Source organism: Astyanax mexicanus, chromosome 10 (genome assembly GCF_023375975.1).
Source record: "Astyanax mexicanus isolate ESR-SI-001 chromosome 10, AstMex3_surface, whole genome shotgun sequence".
In the NCBI taxonomy this organism is placed as follows: domain Eukaryota; kingdom Metazoa; phylum Chordata; class Actinopteri; order Characiformes; family Acestrorhamphidae; genus Astyanax; species Astyanax mexicanus.
In genome coordinates this window covers 4,764,679-4,780,771 of record NC_064417.1, presented here as the reverse complement: position 1 = coordinate 4,780,771, position 16,093 = coordinate 4,764,679, and the positions used below count along the sequence as shown (strand labels likewise).

Here is a 16,093-nt window from a genome sequence, read left to right as displayed (position 1 = left end):
AAAATCATAGCACAGCTCATTTAATAAAGAGTCAGCAAGGTCCCTGTCAGAAGGTCAGCTTGATTCACAGCAAGATACTTAGAAGGCTGGTTGTAAAACTGGGAGCGGTTTAAACACATTTTCAACAGAAGGTCAGAACAGAGGCCCTGTAGATTGAGTGAGATGCCAATTGAGAGATTAAACAGAAAACAACTCAGCCAGGCAGATCGTTCTCCACTACAACAAACTAATTATTGCTCAGACGACTTTTCACTTCCCTCTAGACCCACTAGAGTGCCTCGATCAACACCACAACACTGGACATGGTGCCTCACTTGGGCCTGTGCAGTTAGATGGTTATTCCATACTGGTGTGGGGTGTTCTTATGGCATGGGTTGGGTCCACCAGTCTAGCTAAACATATCAATGATCAACAAGGTACTTCTCTACATTTTACTGCTTGGTGACCATTTTCAGCCCTTCGTGGACTTCATGTACCACCACAATGATGGGACATTGCAGCCAGATCATGCACCATGCCATCAGCTGTCCATATTGGTCCGGAATTGACTCAAGGAGATTTTGCCGAGTTCAGACAAATGGTTCGCCCTGCAAGTTCCCCAAACATTAGCCCAATCATGCATTCATAGGATATGGTAAAAGGGACCATTTGCTGCAGAGCTCCAAGTCCCTCCAAATTTCGGCCCAACTTGTGAACTTTAATGGCATATAAGCTAGAGGGGGCCTGTGATAATAGTTCCTGTCCCATAACTTTTGACATATCAATATACAATCTTATATTGTCCACTGTTATTTGAGATGTGTATGTTTGCCTGTTCAGAGAATTATTCATACAGTAGAAACCCTTGAGATTAAAAAGAAGGGATTACAGAAGGAAGATTAAAGTTCATGTAGGTCAACTCTCCACTTATGGCCCAAACACACACACAAACCTCTAGCTGAACATGAAGACAGGCACAGTCATAAAATTCATTATTTAAATATTACTGCTGTTATGCAAAAATGGAAGTTACTGTACATAGATTTTGTAGAGCATTTCAATTGGTTCATATACCATCCCTGTGAACTACTAACTGTAATCTTGTTTCCGTCTTACCTCCCAGGCACAATAGACAATTTTGTAACACCATTTAACAGACATTAATTTCCTCCCTTTAAGTCAGCTTCAGATCAAACTGCCGCTACAGCAACATTTGTGTCTAAAGTTATAACTCTCAGGGTATGTTGGCTGAACAAGAATCTAATCGCTGGATCTTTTGTTACCATAAAAAAGAATAATGCAAAATTTGTGGTGCCTCTGTGACACTATTGGTCTTCAAATGCAGCCTCTGATAGATGCAGCCCTTGAATTGGGACACAACTAGTGTTTGTGCGTCAACATCATCTGATGATGTCAGCTTAATCTCACAAAAAAACTACCCATTGAAACCAGCAAATGGAAACGAACAAAGGTAATGGCAAGCAATCTTAGGCACTCTGCTGGAGTGGGTTCAACATTGTTATTTTAGTGTGCAGCATAGAGCACGTCTGATAACAAATACGTCAGAACATACACAAACAAAAGTAGAGTATTGTTAGAGCTTTGTTATCTTACAGAGCTGAAGGACGAGAGTGCCTTTTATCACCACACTGAGAGCTAAATGCACACTGAGAGGGAAAGCATCAACAGTGAACTCACTGAACTGAAAAGTGTGAGAATAAATGAACATGGAAGCTCGCAATTATATATACAGCTCTGGAAAAAAATAAGAGACCACTTAAAAATGATGAGTTTCTTAGATTTTACCAAATTGAAAATCTCTGCAATATAAACAAGAGGAAGATGGATGATCACAAGCCATCAAACCAAGCTGAACTGCTTTTTGCACCAGGAGTAAAGGCATAAAGTTATCCAAACTTTTGAGGTCTCAAAGCTCTGCATCTTTTTTGTTATTTCAGCCTCATTTTCTCATTTTCTGTAAATAAATGCTCTAAATGACAATATTATTATTTGGAATTTGGGAGAAATGTTGTCTGTAGTTTATAGAATAAAACAACAATGTTCATTTTACTCAAACATATACCTAAAAATAGCAAAATTTGAGAAACTGATTCAGAAACTGTAGTGCTCTCTTAATTTTATTTCCAGAGCCAAATTAAATCTATAAATATAATTAAGTATATTGGACTGTTTATAACCGATTACGTTGTGTCTTAAGTTTACCAAGGTTATTTGTTTAGAAATATAAAAAAAAAGCATGTCACCTTGCCAAAAACATGCTTGGGAGCGCTCAACCTCACAAGAAAACACCTTACAAGTTACACACAGATGTGAGTTTCCAAGTTGTCCCCTGAATGACCAGCTCATGACCAACTTACACACTGCTATCCCATGTCATTTTGCATGTCAGTGTTTTGTGCAAATACTGACAGAGCTCTTCCAAAAGAGAGCAGCAACTTCCATAAGAACCTCTCTAAACTGACAAGGAGAAGGCACTCATCTCTAAGAGTGACAGCTGTGAGAGAGTGGAGGCTTGACAGTGTAAACTCTGACTCACCCAGAGTTTCAGAAGTGTTTTTAAGATGCCCTTGTTGAACCAACTTAAACTCCTGCAGGACAATCAGTAGAGGAGGCAATGTGAAGTGAGATTTTCAAAAGGATCCTCAAACACTGTCTGCCTGTCTAGCATCAGTGACTTAATAAATCTCGGCAAAAATCTCTGAGATGTCCAACTTTAAAGCACACTAACGTAGTAAAAATTGCTTTGGGAGGCAAAGGCTTCATGGTAGAAGTGAGATCAGAGGTTAAATATTATACAGCCTAGTTTTTTTTTCAGCCTAGTCAGACTAATTAATGACATTCTATTGAAAGACTAGTGGTACAAGTTTTTTCACCTTAAAAGAGTTAACTGAGCAAAAGTCATAAGTAAAGTAAAGTAAAAAATAAAGTTTGGTACTTTCAATAGTTAATTACATTTAAAGACAAAGACTTTTGTAATTTTACTTACATAAATAGCTAAAGAGAGAATATGTACATTTACTGGAATAATATTTCAATTAAACTGTACTTAGCTGTCACGGTTTAGCAACACTTACATCAAGAATCATGTACAGCTGTAAGAGCAATCGGCTGTATTAAAGCTAATTTAAATGTAGTTCATTGAAATAAAGCATCTGTTTCTTAGTCTTACAAGAACATAACACACTTCCATTGAGTCTGCCTGTAAGATAGTGTCATGTACTGCTGGAAGGACAAATTGAAGAGGGGGGTAAAAACTGTACTAAAACAGTGCTGCATCAGTCAGGCCTCAAACGCTCCTGCCTGACTCTCTCATCAGCAGCCTCTGCAAGAACAATCACGGCAAGGTCACTCTACAAAGGCTTTAAATGGACCTCTTGATGATGCTCCTAGGAACACAGGCACAAGCAGAGGACACTAAAGACTGTGGAGGAAAATGCAGTAGCCAAACTGTGGGATATTTTAAGCACATCAAAGAATTAAAATAGGAACATGCAAAACACAAGCGTGCTGAACAAAAGGAATCGTTCCATCTATTCCAGAAATAGCTGTGTCTAAAAATAGACTCAGAGTGAAGTAATAGAGAAAAGAAGACACAGTGCCATCATAAAAAATCATGCAGCATAAAGGGCCAGCAGTGGACAGTTTCTCTTCTCAATACTGAAGATATTAAAGCTATACATTAATACATACTGATACATACAGTATCTAAAAATAGAATCAGAGTGAAATAATAGAGAAAAAAGCCACAGTGACATTGTAAAAAAATCATGGAGCACTAAGGCATGGACTTTGTAAGAGTTCTACATGAAGGTCTTGTGGTATCTCTCTAAAGGTTAGCTGTGAGGTGGGTCTTCCATGCATGAGTCCTAAATAAATTGGAGGCCAAACAAACACCCTGAACTTGGCCACGTGCTTCAAACCATTCCAAAACAATGTGTTCAGTGTGGTAGGGTGTGTTATCCTTGTGATAGAAGCCACCTCAATCAGGGAATACTACTACAATGACAGGGTATATCTGGTCTAAAACCAAATGTTTTGATAGAAATCACTTGAAAAATAGCTGCCACATGGGTAAATGGTACACACATGACCCAAGAGTAAACAAGACTCACTGAACCATGATCTCATGCCACCACACCAAAGTCATGTCTGGTGCTTGAATGAGCACTGTAGGCTTTTTCACCAGTGGAAAGGGGTTAGTATGGGCATTCTGACCAGTCTGTGTCTAGTCAGCAACATATACAGGGGTTGGACAAAGAAACTGAAACACCTGGTTTTAGACCACAATAATTTATTGTGGTGACGGACAGTTCTGGTAGAAACAGGAGAGTTGAGGTGCACATTGAATTCTGTGTGATTTGATCAGCCGTGGTTTTATGTTTTTTGGATACAATCCGGGTTAGCACCCGAACATCCCTTTCAGACAGCTTCCTCTTACAGCGTCCACAGTTAATCCTGTTGGATGTGGTTGGTCCTTTGTGGTGGTATGCTGACATTACCCTGGATAGCGTGGCTCTTAATACATCACAAAGACTTGCTCTAAAACTGGACAGATATAATCTGTCTCCAGCAGATATATAATGGGAAATGAGAACACTACTTATTTTGCTTAAAACAGCAAAAAAAAAAAAAAGTGGTACCCTGATGTTATAATTAGGGGTGGGTGATATTGCACAATATTTTAGGGTATAACATCGTTCACAATATTCAAAAATGGCGATATTATTGCGTACGATACGATATGGCACACCCCTATACATCAATGTAATGCATCCAGTGTGGACACATTCAAAGGTCAAACATTGCCACTGCTCATCCATAAGCCTTGGACACACTACACCTTGTCACTGTGTAATATTTTGACCCTCCTTTGACCACTCTTAATAGGTATCTACTAGGGCTTAAAATATGGTTCAGTTTACACTGTGGTTTGGACCTTATACCAAAGGAGACAAAAGTGAGCGATAAAGAATAAAGAGAGCTTAAAATTAGCATATCAAAGTCACTCTCACTACAAGCAACACTGATAAGGAAGGAGACAAGGAAAAGAAGAAAACGGGCTGGGAATTGGGTTCAATCTAGCATCAGTGAGTTAATAAATCTAACTACAGATTAAAAATCTCCAGGACCCGACAGACCCGAAGGATTTCCTTACTTTCGAAAGTCTCAGTGGGATGAGCCTGTAGCTGACCTTTAGTCCACAAGTTCACCCTCTACCACTCCCACTGATAAAGCAGTGCTGTCCTAATGTGCCTCAAAGCCCCATCCCCTGTCAGAGGTCAGGCTGGAGTGCAAAGTCCCAACAAGAAGTCCAGGAAGATGAGAAAAGTTTGAAAGAAGAAGAAAAAGAAGAAGGGGGAGAAGATTCATCTCTCATTTCTCTCTGGTCTCAACTCAAGCGTGTGCTTCTTCTGCTCTTCTCTCATCTTGCTGTAATTACCGTCAACAGCTCTACACTGATGACTGCGGTGACGGCCTGTAATTTAACCTCTTTAGCTTTAGCCTGTTTGGCTTTTCTCTTTCTGCCCTTCATGATTTAGGAGGGCTACAATGAACGGTTTCAGCAGCTTTTATCCAAACACACACCTTCTTGGGGGCCTTGGGGTGAGTTTGGATTTAGATAATAATGTTTAGGACAAAGTTCAGTCTGTGTGTGTTTAGAGGGCTGAAACGGCATGTGTGATTAGAGTACAGAAAGGGGAGCACGCATTTGAACGTGTGTGCGAATAAGAAACAAACATAAAGAAGATTATGAGAGTGTATGGTGTGTTTGTGTGAATTTATTGGAGTGTGTGATTAAGTTGTGCCTGTGCATGTGTGTTATTGTCTGTTTGTGTGAGAGAGATTGTGCACATATTTGAATCTGTTCTTATTACTGAAAGCTAAACATCGGTCAACATGTGCTGTACAGGCCAGCTGAACCGGCCTCTGTAAGAGGATCAAGCTGAAAGAGAAAGAGAGAGAGAGAAAGAGAGAGAGAGAGAGAGAAAGAGAGAGAGAGAGAGAGAGAGAGAGAGAGAGAGAGAGAGGGACACACACACACACACACACACACACACACACACACACAAAACATCCAGATGCCACACACAGCTGTCAGAGGCTGCAGCTCAACGTTTGGAAAGGACCTTGTCATTTTTCATGAAGGGATATAAAAATATCCAGCCGCTTATGACGCATTGCCAACACAGCCCAGCACAAGGCAGCGGGTCAGATACGGGGCTAAGCATCTGTGTTAATTCCTTCAAGCTTCTACAGTCATTTTTCTCTGTCTTTAATGTATTTTACTTTAGCTATAGAGACAAGTCTTTTTGAGTTTCAGCAGCTGAAACCTTGGATGGAATTATACAGTATATATCAGAGACAAATCAGAAGATCAGAAAGACAAAAAAAGGGGGGAAAGCAATGAAAAACTACAGAAAATGTAGAAGAGGAACAAGAAGAGATGATGAGACTGTAGGAGGTGGAGGAAGAGGAGTACGTAACAAAGATGATCTAGAAAATGAAGACGGAGGAAAATGAGAAGGAAAAGGAAGAGCCATAGGAAAAAAAAAGATGACAAAGACTATAAGAAGGAAAAGGAGCAAGAGGACTAAAGAAAGAGTATGGAAGGGCGGTATAAGGTAGAGGAGAAAAAGGAGCATAGAGGGGTAGGAAGAGAGAGGAGGTGGAAAAGTAAAAACAGAGAAGGAGAAGGAACAGAATAAAGAAAGAAAATGGGGGAAGTAGAAACAGAGGAGGAAATTGAGTAAAATAATGAAGGAGGGGAAGAACAAGGACAAGGAGAATTAGGAAGAAAAGAAGCAGAAGGAGAATGTATACTAGACATACGGAAAAAGAGAAGGAAAATGAGGAGAAGACAAGCCAGAAAGAGAGGAGAAAAGAAAGAGTAGTAAGAAAGAATCAGAGAAGGGAAGAAAGATAAGAGGGAAAAGAAGGAGGGGGAGCAAAAGGAGGATGTGAAATATAGAGGAAGAACTAAGAGAAGAAGAAAATAGTTAAAGACAAAAGGAGGAAATTGGACACGTTCTAAAGGAATGTGTATGTACAAAAATCACCTGTAATAAATCAAACAATTCTAATTACAAACAGTTCACTTACTAGAGGCTATTTCATAAATCAGGACCTCCCACCATCTAGATGTCATCCCCATTGGAATGTCTCAAAAGGTAATCAGGTAAGAGTTAAACACTTACAATACAAACACAACCAACAAAAAAGAAGTCTAAGATGTATCAAATATCCTAAAAGGGTCAACAGAACAATGTGGAAGTTGCTTTGAACACTCCAAACCTCCGGCCATTAACAGCTTTAGGCCAGGTTTAAAGGTGTAGCTCCAGCGGAGAAGAGGAATCTCACCTTATTAACCCAGCTGTGCTCCGGCCTAACCTAATTCACTTAACCTGTTCCTACTCTAGCTGCACTAAGACCAATAAAGCCTAGACTATGCCGTGTATGACCACAAACCACCACGCAGACAAAACCGCCAATCTGCACACTCAGAGATCTGAGGCGGTCTCTGCTGAGCAAGAGCTGAGAGGCTATTTGATTAAGCTTGTCCAGCGGGACACTCAGGTTACTGCAAACATTCAGCCTTCAGCAGAGTGCTGTCCTGGGACAGAACAGTCAAACCCAAAGATCCAATTTGCTTGTTCTGTAAGATTAGATGGGAAATGGCAGACACTGTGATTGCATGCAAAAGAGAATAAAATTGTGTTAAAATTATACAAATGGCGCTTAAAACATTTAATCTTTCCAAGTTCGAATGAAGAATACAGACATGTAAAAAATATGATATAGGCATGCACTGATTATTTGACAACCAAAATTATTCATCTGAAAATGGCAGAATAGGACAAATATATTCTAGATGTAAACATATATTTACACTCACATCAACATAAATGCTACTATATATAGTCAAGTCAAGTCAAGAGGCTTTTATTGTCATTACATCTGAGTACATGTACACTACACAGTGTAGTGAAATTACGTTCCTCCAGAACCATGGTGCAACATGGGACAACAAACAATAAACAATAAAGTGCAGGGTGTGATGATAGCACAACATAAGATCTATACAGTTTATTAGCACTTTCATTTATTTGTCTGTCCTTAAATCAGTCGTACACACACTACTAATGGTAAAAAGACACAAAGAGCTGGGCTGTGAGAACATTTTGGCCAGGTGCACCATACCGAACTGAAGGAACCAGCCATGAACTGCTTATTTAGCTCTGAGAGAAAGAAGCTGAGTCACTGTAACAGACAGAACTCAGGGTTAGAGAAAGTGCAATATAGTCAGAAGGAAAAAGAAACCAAGGGAGAAGGAGAAAGACACTGTAAGAGAGAATGACAGAGACAAAGACAAACTCAGACTGTGTAGTGCTGATGATGCTGTGGCCAACACACTCACAAATGCAGAATATCACCTTGCTCACTTTGCAACTTGAGAGTACACAGTAGTGTTTATATAGACAGAATCACTGAGTCTTCTATTAACCCTGAAACTGAAGCCTAATCTAGTTATTGATCTTAAATCATCTAATTATCTAGTTATTCCTAAACTCAGTTTAGAACTGGCCTACATTACACTAGAGCAATTTACACCTAGCATATACAAGATAGAGCAGTTAACACAAAGATAATATCAGATAGAGCTGTTAACCTCTAGCCTATAACAAATAAAGAAGTTAACCCCTAGCCTAAATAAGATAGAGCAGTTGCATTCCGGTCCACATTCAGCTTGTTTAGTGAGCTATGCAGTTTACAAGAAACTATCGGCACATTGTGAAAGACAGCACATTGTGCCCACAGCATGACTGCAGAAAAATTGTCAAAATACTCAATAATTTACTAAACAAAAATAAGGTTCACAGTCTGGTCACAACAGTCTGGTCACAACCCTAGTCCACTCACTGTGAGTCATCGTTCCCTACACGCTACACAGATTCCATTTTACTGAGCTCTTGGCGAACAGCAGCACATGGGTCCTACCAAAGAAGAAAACAAGGCTGTTAATTTAGCGTAAAGTGTCTAAATGCTGTTCTGAGCATCACCTGAACGTCATGCTGCCTCAGGGCACCTGTGAGGTCATCAAAGTGCCAAGACAAAAAGAGGATCAAAGAGAGTTAACCTGACGTCCGCTTCATTTAGCACTGTTAAATCACAGCACCCGCTGACAGAAGTCTGTGAGCTGTGGTCATTCAGTGGTTTCCCACTTAACAGGTGTTCCAGTCAGAATGAGAGGTTGCTCAGACAGGACAGTGTGTGTGAGTGTGTGTGTGTGCTCTAGAGAGGCCCCCTGAGTTCATTCTCATTACGCTACTAACAGAATGATGGGTACATCCGGCGGCTTAGCAGATGGCTCACGGTGACTCACACAGTCTTGGCTGAGGACACACACACACACACACACACAAACACTCACTCACTCAAACCCACATATATAAGAACTGCCTTTCAATTAACTTTACAGCATAGCTGCCCAACACCCCTGCGATGCGTGTGGAGGAGTTTCGGGGGAGCCTCTGGGAGTTTGTCCTGTATTAAGAGGTGTCGAGTCAGACAGAGCAGCGCGTGCCAGCTAGCCCTCAGTCTCGCTGCTTCAGCACTAACACTGCTGTACATCACAACAGAACACAGGACACACACCAGTTCGAACTAAATTACAACTACAACCCAGACATCCACTATGCTCCAAGAGTTGTACTTCAGACCAAAACATATATAACATTTTTCACAATAAACACAACAAAAAGAACTGCAATAACACTGAAACAGCAAACTCAAACTGCATTATGTGCAGCAGACTGTGCTAACATGACATGATTAGGCTGGAGGCAGAGTGAGGTAAAGGTGCACAGGGAATACACAAACCAAACCACAGTACTTCTTAACCAGGGTAAAATCACTGCAGGTTTTTATAGATATAAAAGTTGCTAAATGTTTACATATTACATTTAGAATTTGTCTGCAGAAAGTTCTGTTATTTTACTTTAACTTCTCTGTCAGTGATGTGCACCTTAAATTTACTTTAAATTGTTTAAATCTTATGAAAACAGAAAAAATATGCCATTCATTTGTTTTAAAAAATATTTTAAAATCAGCAGAGTCAAAAATGCTAGTCTTTTAGAGACATCCACACACCATAAAAAAAAAACACACTAATTAGATCCTACATCCAAAAGTGCATTATGTATTCCATATATTTAATGTGGAATGACTACAGTCTTTACTGTAGTACATTTTCATCCTCAGTCCAGCTTTACCTCTCAACTGTATTGGTTGCTTTTGTGTTCTGCATCCCAACCAACATAGTTACTTTACACTTACTACTGTAACCTATGCACTTTTGACGGTTTAAAATATCAATTTATACTAGAATTAATATCAATAACATTCATACAAAAAGGTTTTTTACCATCACAATGTTGGTTAAAATATTCCCAAAGCTCTCCTAATGGGAGTCATTATATAGCATTATATATAGTTAGTTATAATATAGTTATCAGATGTAGAGATAGATAATTAGATGGAAAGAGCTTATTAGTGTAAGACTCAACAAGCTTCTAATTTGTTCATATGTTAAGGCTACATGTGGTGGAGGCTGTTATCACAGAAGCCAATATAATGTGTTTTTATCTAATCCTGCATTTTCTGCAACAGTAAAACTGGACTGCAGATTGGTGCCATTTCTCTCTAGCAAAGAGGAAAAAGGTGCAGAGCATAAGAGTGTGCTGCTGAGTGCAGCGGGACAGAAATCCCCAGAGAGTCAAAGATGTGCTCGGATAGCCTCACTCAAGGGAAGATGCTTATGTAAGAGCGATAATCAGAACAGAATGTAATGAAACAGCTTTTTTACCACAGAGAGAAGAGTCAGCTCAGCTGATGGTTATAGGAAGAATGTCTGACTAACCAGAATGAAAGATCTTTATTATGGTACATTTCCAAAAATATATGATTGAAAACTGTCCTTTTCACTATAATACAACCTACCTTTCAGACAACTTTCAACCCTCACACATTGTAACAGTACAGTATCTACACTCTACGCTGCATTGTCCCTTTGTTACCAGTCTTAGTCTGTGCATCCACCCAGCCCACACCCCAAGCACACACAGAGCATGCTTTGTGCTCTGGACATGTTCTGTCTCCTGGGTTGTCCCCTGGGCCCAACATGGGATGCGGCTGACATTTTGTTTCCATAAAGAATCTACTTAAGCGCTCATCAAACCATCGGGCCCAAAAGCTCTGCTGTCAGTGGTCCACTGATAGTGGTACCTCTCTGGGGAGACAGAGTCAATTCTCAAGCCCTTGACCATGTCGCACCCAGACAAGTACATTACACCACTGTGATTCTGGCTTTAGTCCTACTAGTACTGCGATTACAGTGCAACAGAGGCTCAGTATCAGACCATAAGCCTCTACACTTTCCATTAAAGTTTTGAGAATGTTTGTCAGTTTACATACGTTACACTATATATATAAAAAAAAAAAAAGATATAACAAAGAAGAGGACACTTCCTGGGCTTTCACTATAATCAGGGGGTGGAATTTGCAATTTAAGACACCTCCAAAGGACATGCTCTACACATGCATTCTTGGACAAGCTGAGAGATAGAGAACTAACACTGATATAGACCAAAGTTGTAGAGTGATATTAAAGTATTATACAACAACATGACAGGCTACACAGCTTTAAGCACTTCTGCCGAGCCTTGTCCTGTTTGCTCCACCAGCTTTAAAAATACAGCAGGAAGCACCAATCCATTCCAGGGTAGCAACAATAAAAGATTTTAGTCCGTGAAGCATCAACATGCTGTTGAAACTGAGATGTGTTGCTGTTTCTTCAAATATGCTATTTGAAACCAATCAATCAGTATGACAAAAATCACCTTAATGCTGTAGGTGCAAAAATAATTACCCTATATAAGCCAAAAACTTATATTAGTTTATATGAAATACTGATAGGAAATGTGCAGTGTTGCTGGTATAACAACACCTCCTCCATAATATTATAATATCTTATTAAGATAATAATATCTTAAGATATTAGTTTAAATCAGGAACAAAACCTTTTTTTAGACTACTTGGAGTTAAATCAGCTCTTTTAAACAAATAAGACATTTGAACACAAACAAACATAATGAGTCCTGTATGCATGACTGTCCTTAATATTAAATATCTTAATATCCTGTGGACGAACAATAACCTATTACTTTTTTTGTGTCTTTGTGTACCTGTCTCATGGCTCTCAGTCATCTCCTCCAATATGACACTGTTCATGCAGTTGATCTCCCACTCCTGTACCTCTGTGCTCCACAGGGCTGGAATCAGGACGGAGTACTGGGAGCTGGAATACAAGAACATGGCATAGAGTTACTTTTGGGAAACTTTTGGAAATGCTGACATTAGAGATCATTCTGATTGCAGCTGACTCAACCACGTCAAAATGCTTCAAATCGCAGCATTAATCACGCAACCCATCAGTCGCACAAAAACCTAAACAAAGACTTCCCACCCTCTCTCTGCTCCCAAAGGCGAAGGTTAACAGCTCCAAAACGCCCCCTAAAGAATGGGGAAAGCCTGCTGCCAGTGCTGAAAGCCTTCAGTGAGTGTTATGTAAGTAGCAGGAAGAGTGAAAAAGAGAGCAACGGTGCCCCGATGTGGCCCTGTCACTGAAAAGTAGCAAACAAATGAGCTGTCAAGTCAGGACAGAGGCCAGCGGGTCAGCGAGTGAATGGAACAGAACCTATTGAGAGAGCACCTCAGTTGCTCTGTGGTAGAAAGACTATCGTTCACACGGGCTGTTCTGACAGGTGATAGACAGCCATACACTGCAGACAGGACCAGACCAGCTGGCTGTGACATTAGCTGGGCCTCTAGAGTGAAAGACTGCATATGATACTCAATTTCTCATATAAAGTTAGAAAACATAGGAGCAAGTCTATTAGAGAAGAGACTGTATGCTGGTTCATAAAAAAAAAAAAACTATTTTATTCCATTTATTCATAAACCCAAAACATTTCCTATCTTTCTGCTCACTTTTAAAAAGCTGCCATTGCTTCTCACATGATTTAAAAACATTTTGGAGACAGAGGATACCATGAGATGAAGTGCTTCAGGTGTTATTTTATTACACAATATGTAGTCATTTTTATGCATTTCCATTTCAACTTTCCACACATTCTGTACTGGGGACAGGTCAGAGCCAGTGCAGCACCCATACGGTTTTCTTCCACAGCTACCCCTTTGTAATGCAGCAACATATGGTTTTGCAATGCCTTGTTAAAACTGCATAATTATCACTGGAATAGGGCTCAAATCAAAAAAGTGCTCAATCACAACAGGTTTCACATTTCCTCACTAAATATCAGCACCTTCCACATTCAAAAAAAAAAATCTTCTAGACATTTAAATCCCACATTTAGCTGTTTCTATCGTTTTAAACCAGTAGTGAAAGCTAGAAACAGGAGCTGTACCCACAGCAAGCAGAGTGGGGGAGCATGGCAGATATAATCGCTAACTAATCGATTAATCAGAACAATAATCTGCAGAACAGTCAACTACCAAAATAATTACTAGCTGCACCCTACACTGGAACACATGATATCTCGAAGGCACATGGTGTCATAAAACCTCAGGACAGGGTTGACCTGAAGCTTTAGTTTTGGACAGTCAAGTTTTAAGTAGCATTGGTGAATGTAACTCTGTACTGTTTAACAAATGTTTTCCAAAATAAAACCTTGTCCATATGGTTCTTTCAGCTATTGGGGAATGATGATTTGATGCAAAGCCACCCAAAGGGGTTTAGAGACCACAGGTATTTCCTTTTTTTTAATAGTATTTGGAATCTTGCTAAGGATTTTTTTGACATTAAATAAATAATAAATAAAAAAGCATCACATCTGGGGAATGTTACCAAGATCTAGAAAAACATTAAACCACACTATTACAAATGTAGGGGCACATAAAGTTCTGAAAAGGTCCAACATCAGAACAGTTCCTTATTTTGTTCCTTGCTTTCTTTGTCTCCCTCGCAGTTTTCCAGAGAATGAAGAGATTTGGTCTCAGACGGCTCAATTCTCTAACTACCGACAGCCTCGGAGACTGTGGAACAGAGGGGAGCACTTAGGCATGACCTGCCTGGCATGGAAGCTGTGCCAGCAGAGCAATGTGAAGCCTTTTTCTGATGTGTAGAGCCTTTGTGGAGGCTGGCATCTGCATGTCAATGCCACGTAGTCCCAAGTCGAAACCAGCAAATGACTTTATTTGCCCTTACAATTGAGTAAAGAGCTCAACAAAGCACATAGCGTGCTACACGGACACGGCCATGTTCTCCCAGCACAGAACCCAAACCAGCGCCACCAGATATACATCTGATTAAGAGAAGACAAGGAACTTTCACATGTGAAGCAGACCATATGAAGAGTGTGAATGAATGACTGAAGTTTCTATATGAACCATGGCATAGCAAGGGGTAGAATAGTAAAAAGCCTGGCACTGTTACTGTGGTAACCCCTCACCCCACACCCACCTAACCCTGCCAACCTGAATCAAACTAGTGTGCTGAAAGCATGCAATAGATTCACAAAAACATGCGGGACTTTCCCATGTGGGTAGAAAGTCAAAGCACTCTGAAGATCATGCATTCAGAAACTCCACAGCTTGTCTGACCATTTCTTCAGCTCACTGCTTGATGAAATCGCCCAGGTTGCCATAGCGAGCATCATATCAACAAAAGACTTTCATGTTGACCCCGAAATGAACGCCTCCCTTTTGTGTTTGATGTTTGAGTTGAATATATGCCAAGACAGAAATTTGATAAGCGCTTTTTTTCCCCAGCCTGTTTAAAGAAATGTCCCGCTCTCCCAGACACTCTCTGCACTGTCGACCATTACTAGCCATAGCTGGTTTCTTTTTCCCGAAAGGAGAATCTGATACAGTTAACTCATATACACACGTCATACTTAAAGTGTACTTTATACTACTGAAATATAAGGTTCAGTATCAGAATAATGTGCTCTCAAAACTTGACTATAACATTTTTTATTTATCATCTACAGCTCTGAAAAAAACAAAAACAATAGACAACTTAAAAAATATATGTTTCTTTAATTTTACCAAACTGAAAACCTCTGGAATATAATCAAGAGGAAGATGGATGATCACAAGCCATCAAACCAAACTGAACTGCTTGAATTTGTGCACCAGGAGTAAAGCAGCATAAAGTTATCCAAAAGCAGAGTGTAAGACTGGTGGAGGAGAACATGATGCCAAGATGCATGAAAACTGTGATTAAAAAATGGGGTTATTCCATCAAATATTGATTTCTGAACTCTGTTCTGTGTCAAAGATACATTTAGATTTTCTGTTTTCTATGTTATTTTAATAACAGACACTGAATCATGACAAAATGTACAGATTAAGCTTTACCTCTTATAGAAGAGGTTAGCCACTTATAGATGTAGATAAATGTAGAAAATTGTATTAAATGTAAAGAAAATACTTTAAAGTGAAAGTTTACATTACTCTATATTTGTATTGTGTTTATTCAGAAGAAAACCTTGTAAAATATTTGGTTACACAGTGTTTGTGTAATTTTAAAAATTATATTATTATAAAATCTGGATCTCTTCACCACCACTGAACACCAAACCACTGTGACTGACTTTGTTTACACCTTAATCTTTAAACTGTACAGTTCAAACTGAGATACTCACACATCCACAGGAACACGCAGCAGTAAAGGAAGCACAGTCGTCTCCTCGGTCATACTCATCAAACGAGGCTCGAGCAAATGCAGGATGGTCAGCCCAGCCCGAAACACTGCCAGCAAGCCTAGAAAAAGTTAGGGCACAAACAATTCAACATTACAATGTACACTAAGTGGCCAGTTAAAGAACAATACAAATATTTATCAGCTTAATTAAATTCTACTGCCATCTGATCTGTCCATGTGTCAAGATAAATCATAAAAAAAAAAAAAAAATCAATGTGTGGGTCAGCATGACATTTGGCCAGCACAGCTAGAGAAGGGTCACTTCTACTGTGCCAAGATGTAAGCTTTAAAATAAATGAATCAATAAAT

The 16,093-nt window shown here is 39.6% G+C and overlaps 1 protein-coding gene across 1 annotated transcript in view; it reads right to left on the bottom strand.

Moving 5' to 3' along the window:
* Positions 1-16,093, bottom strand: part of si:ch211-266k8.4 (carabin) — a 48,140-nt gene that overhangs the window by 26,729 nt on the left and 5,318 nt on the right. The window contains exons 9-10 of the mRNA XM_022683788.2: positions 15,726-15,843; positions 12,243-12,355 (exon numbers count right to left, since the gene is read on the bottom strand). Coding sequence (XP_022539509.2) covers positions 12,243-12,355; positions 15,726-15,843 — 231 coding nt within the window. The remainder of the gene's footprint in view (positions 1-12,242; positions 12,356-15,725; positions 15,844-16,093) is intronic.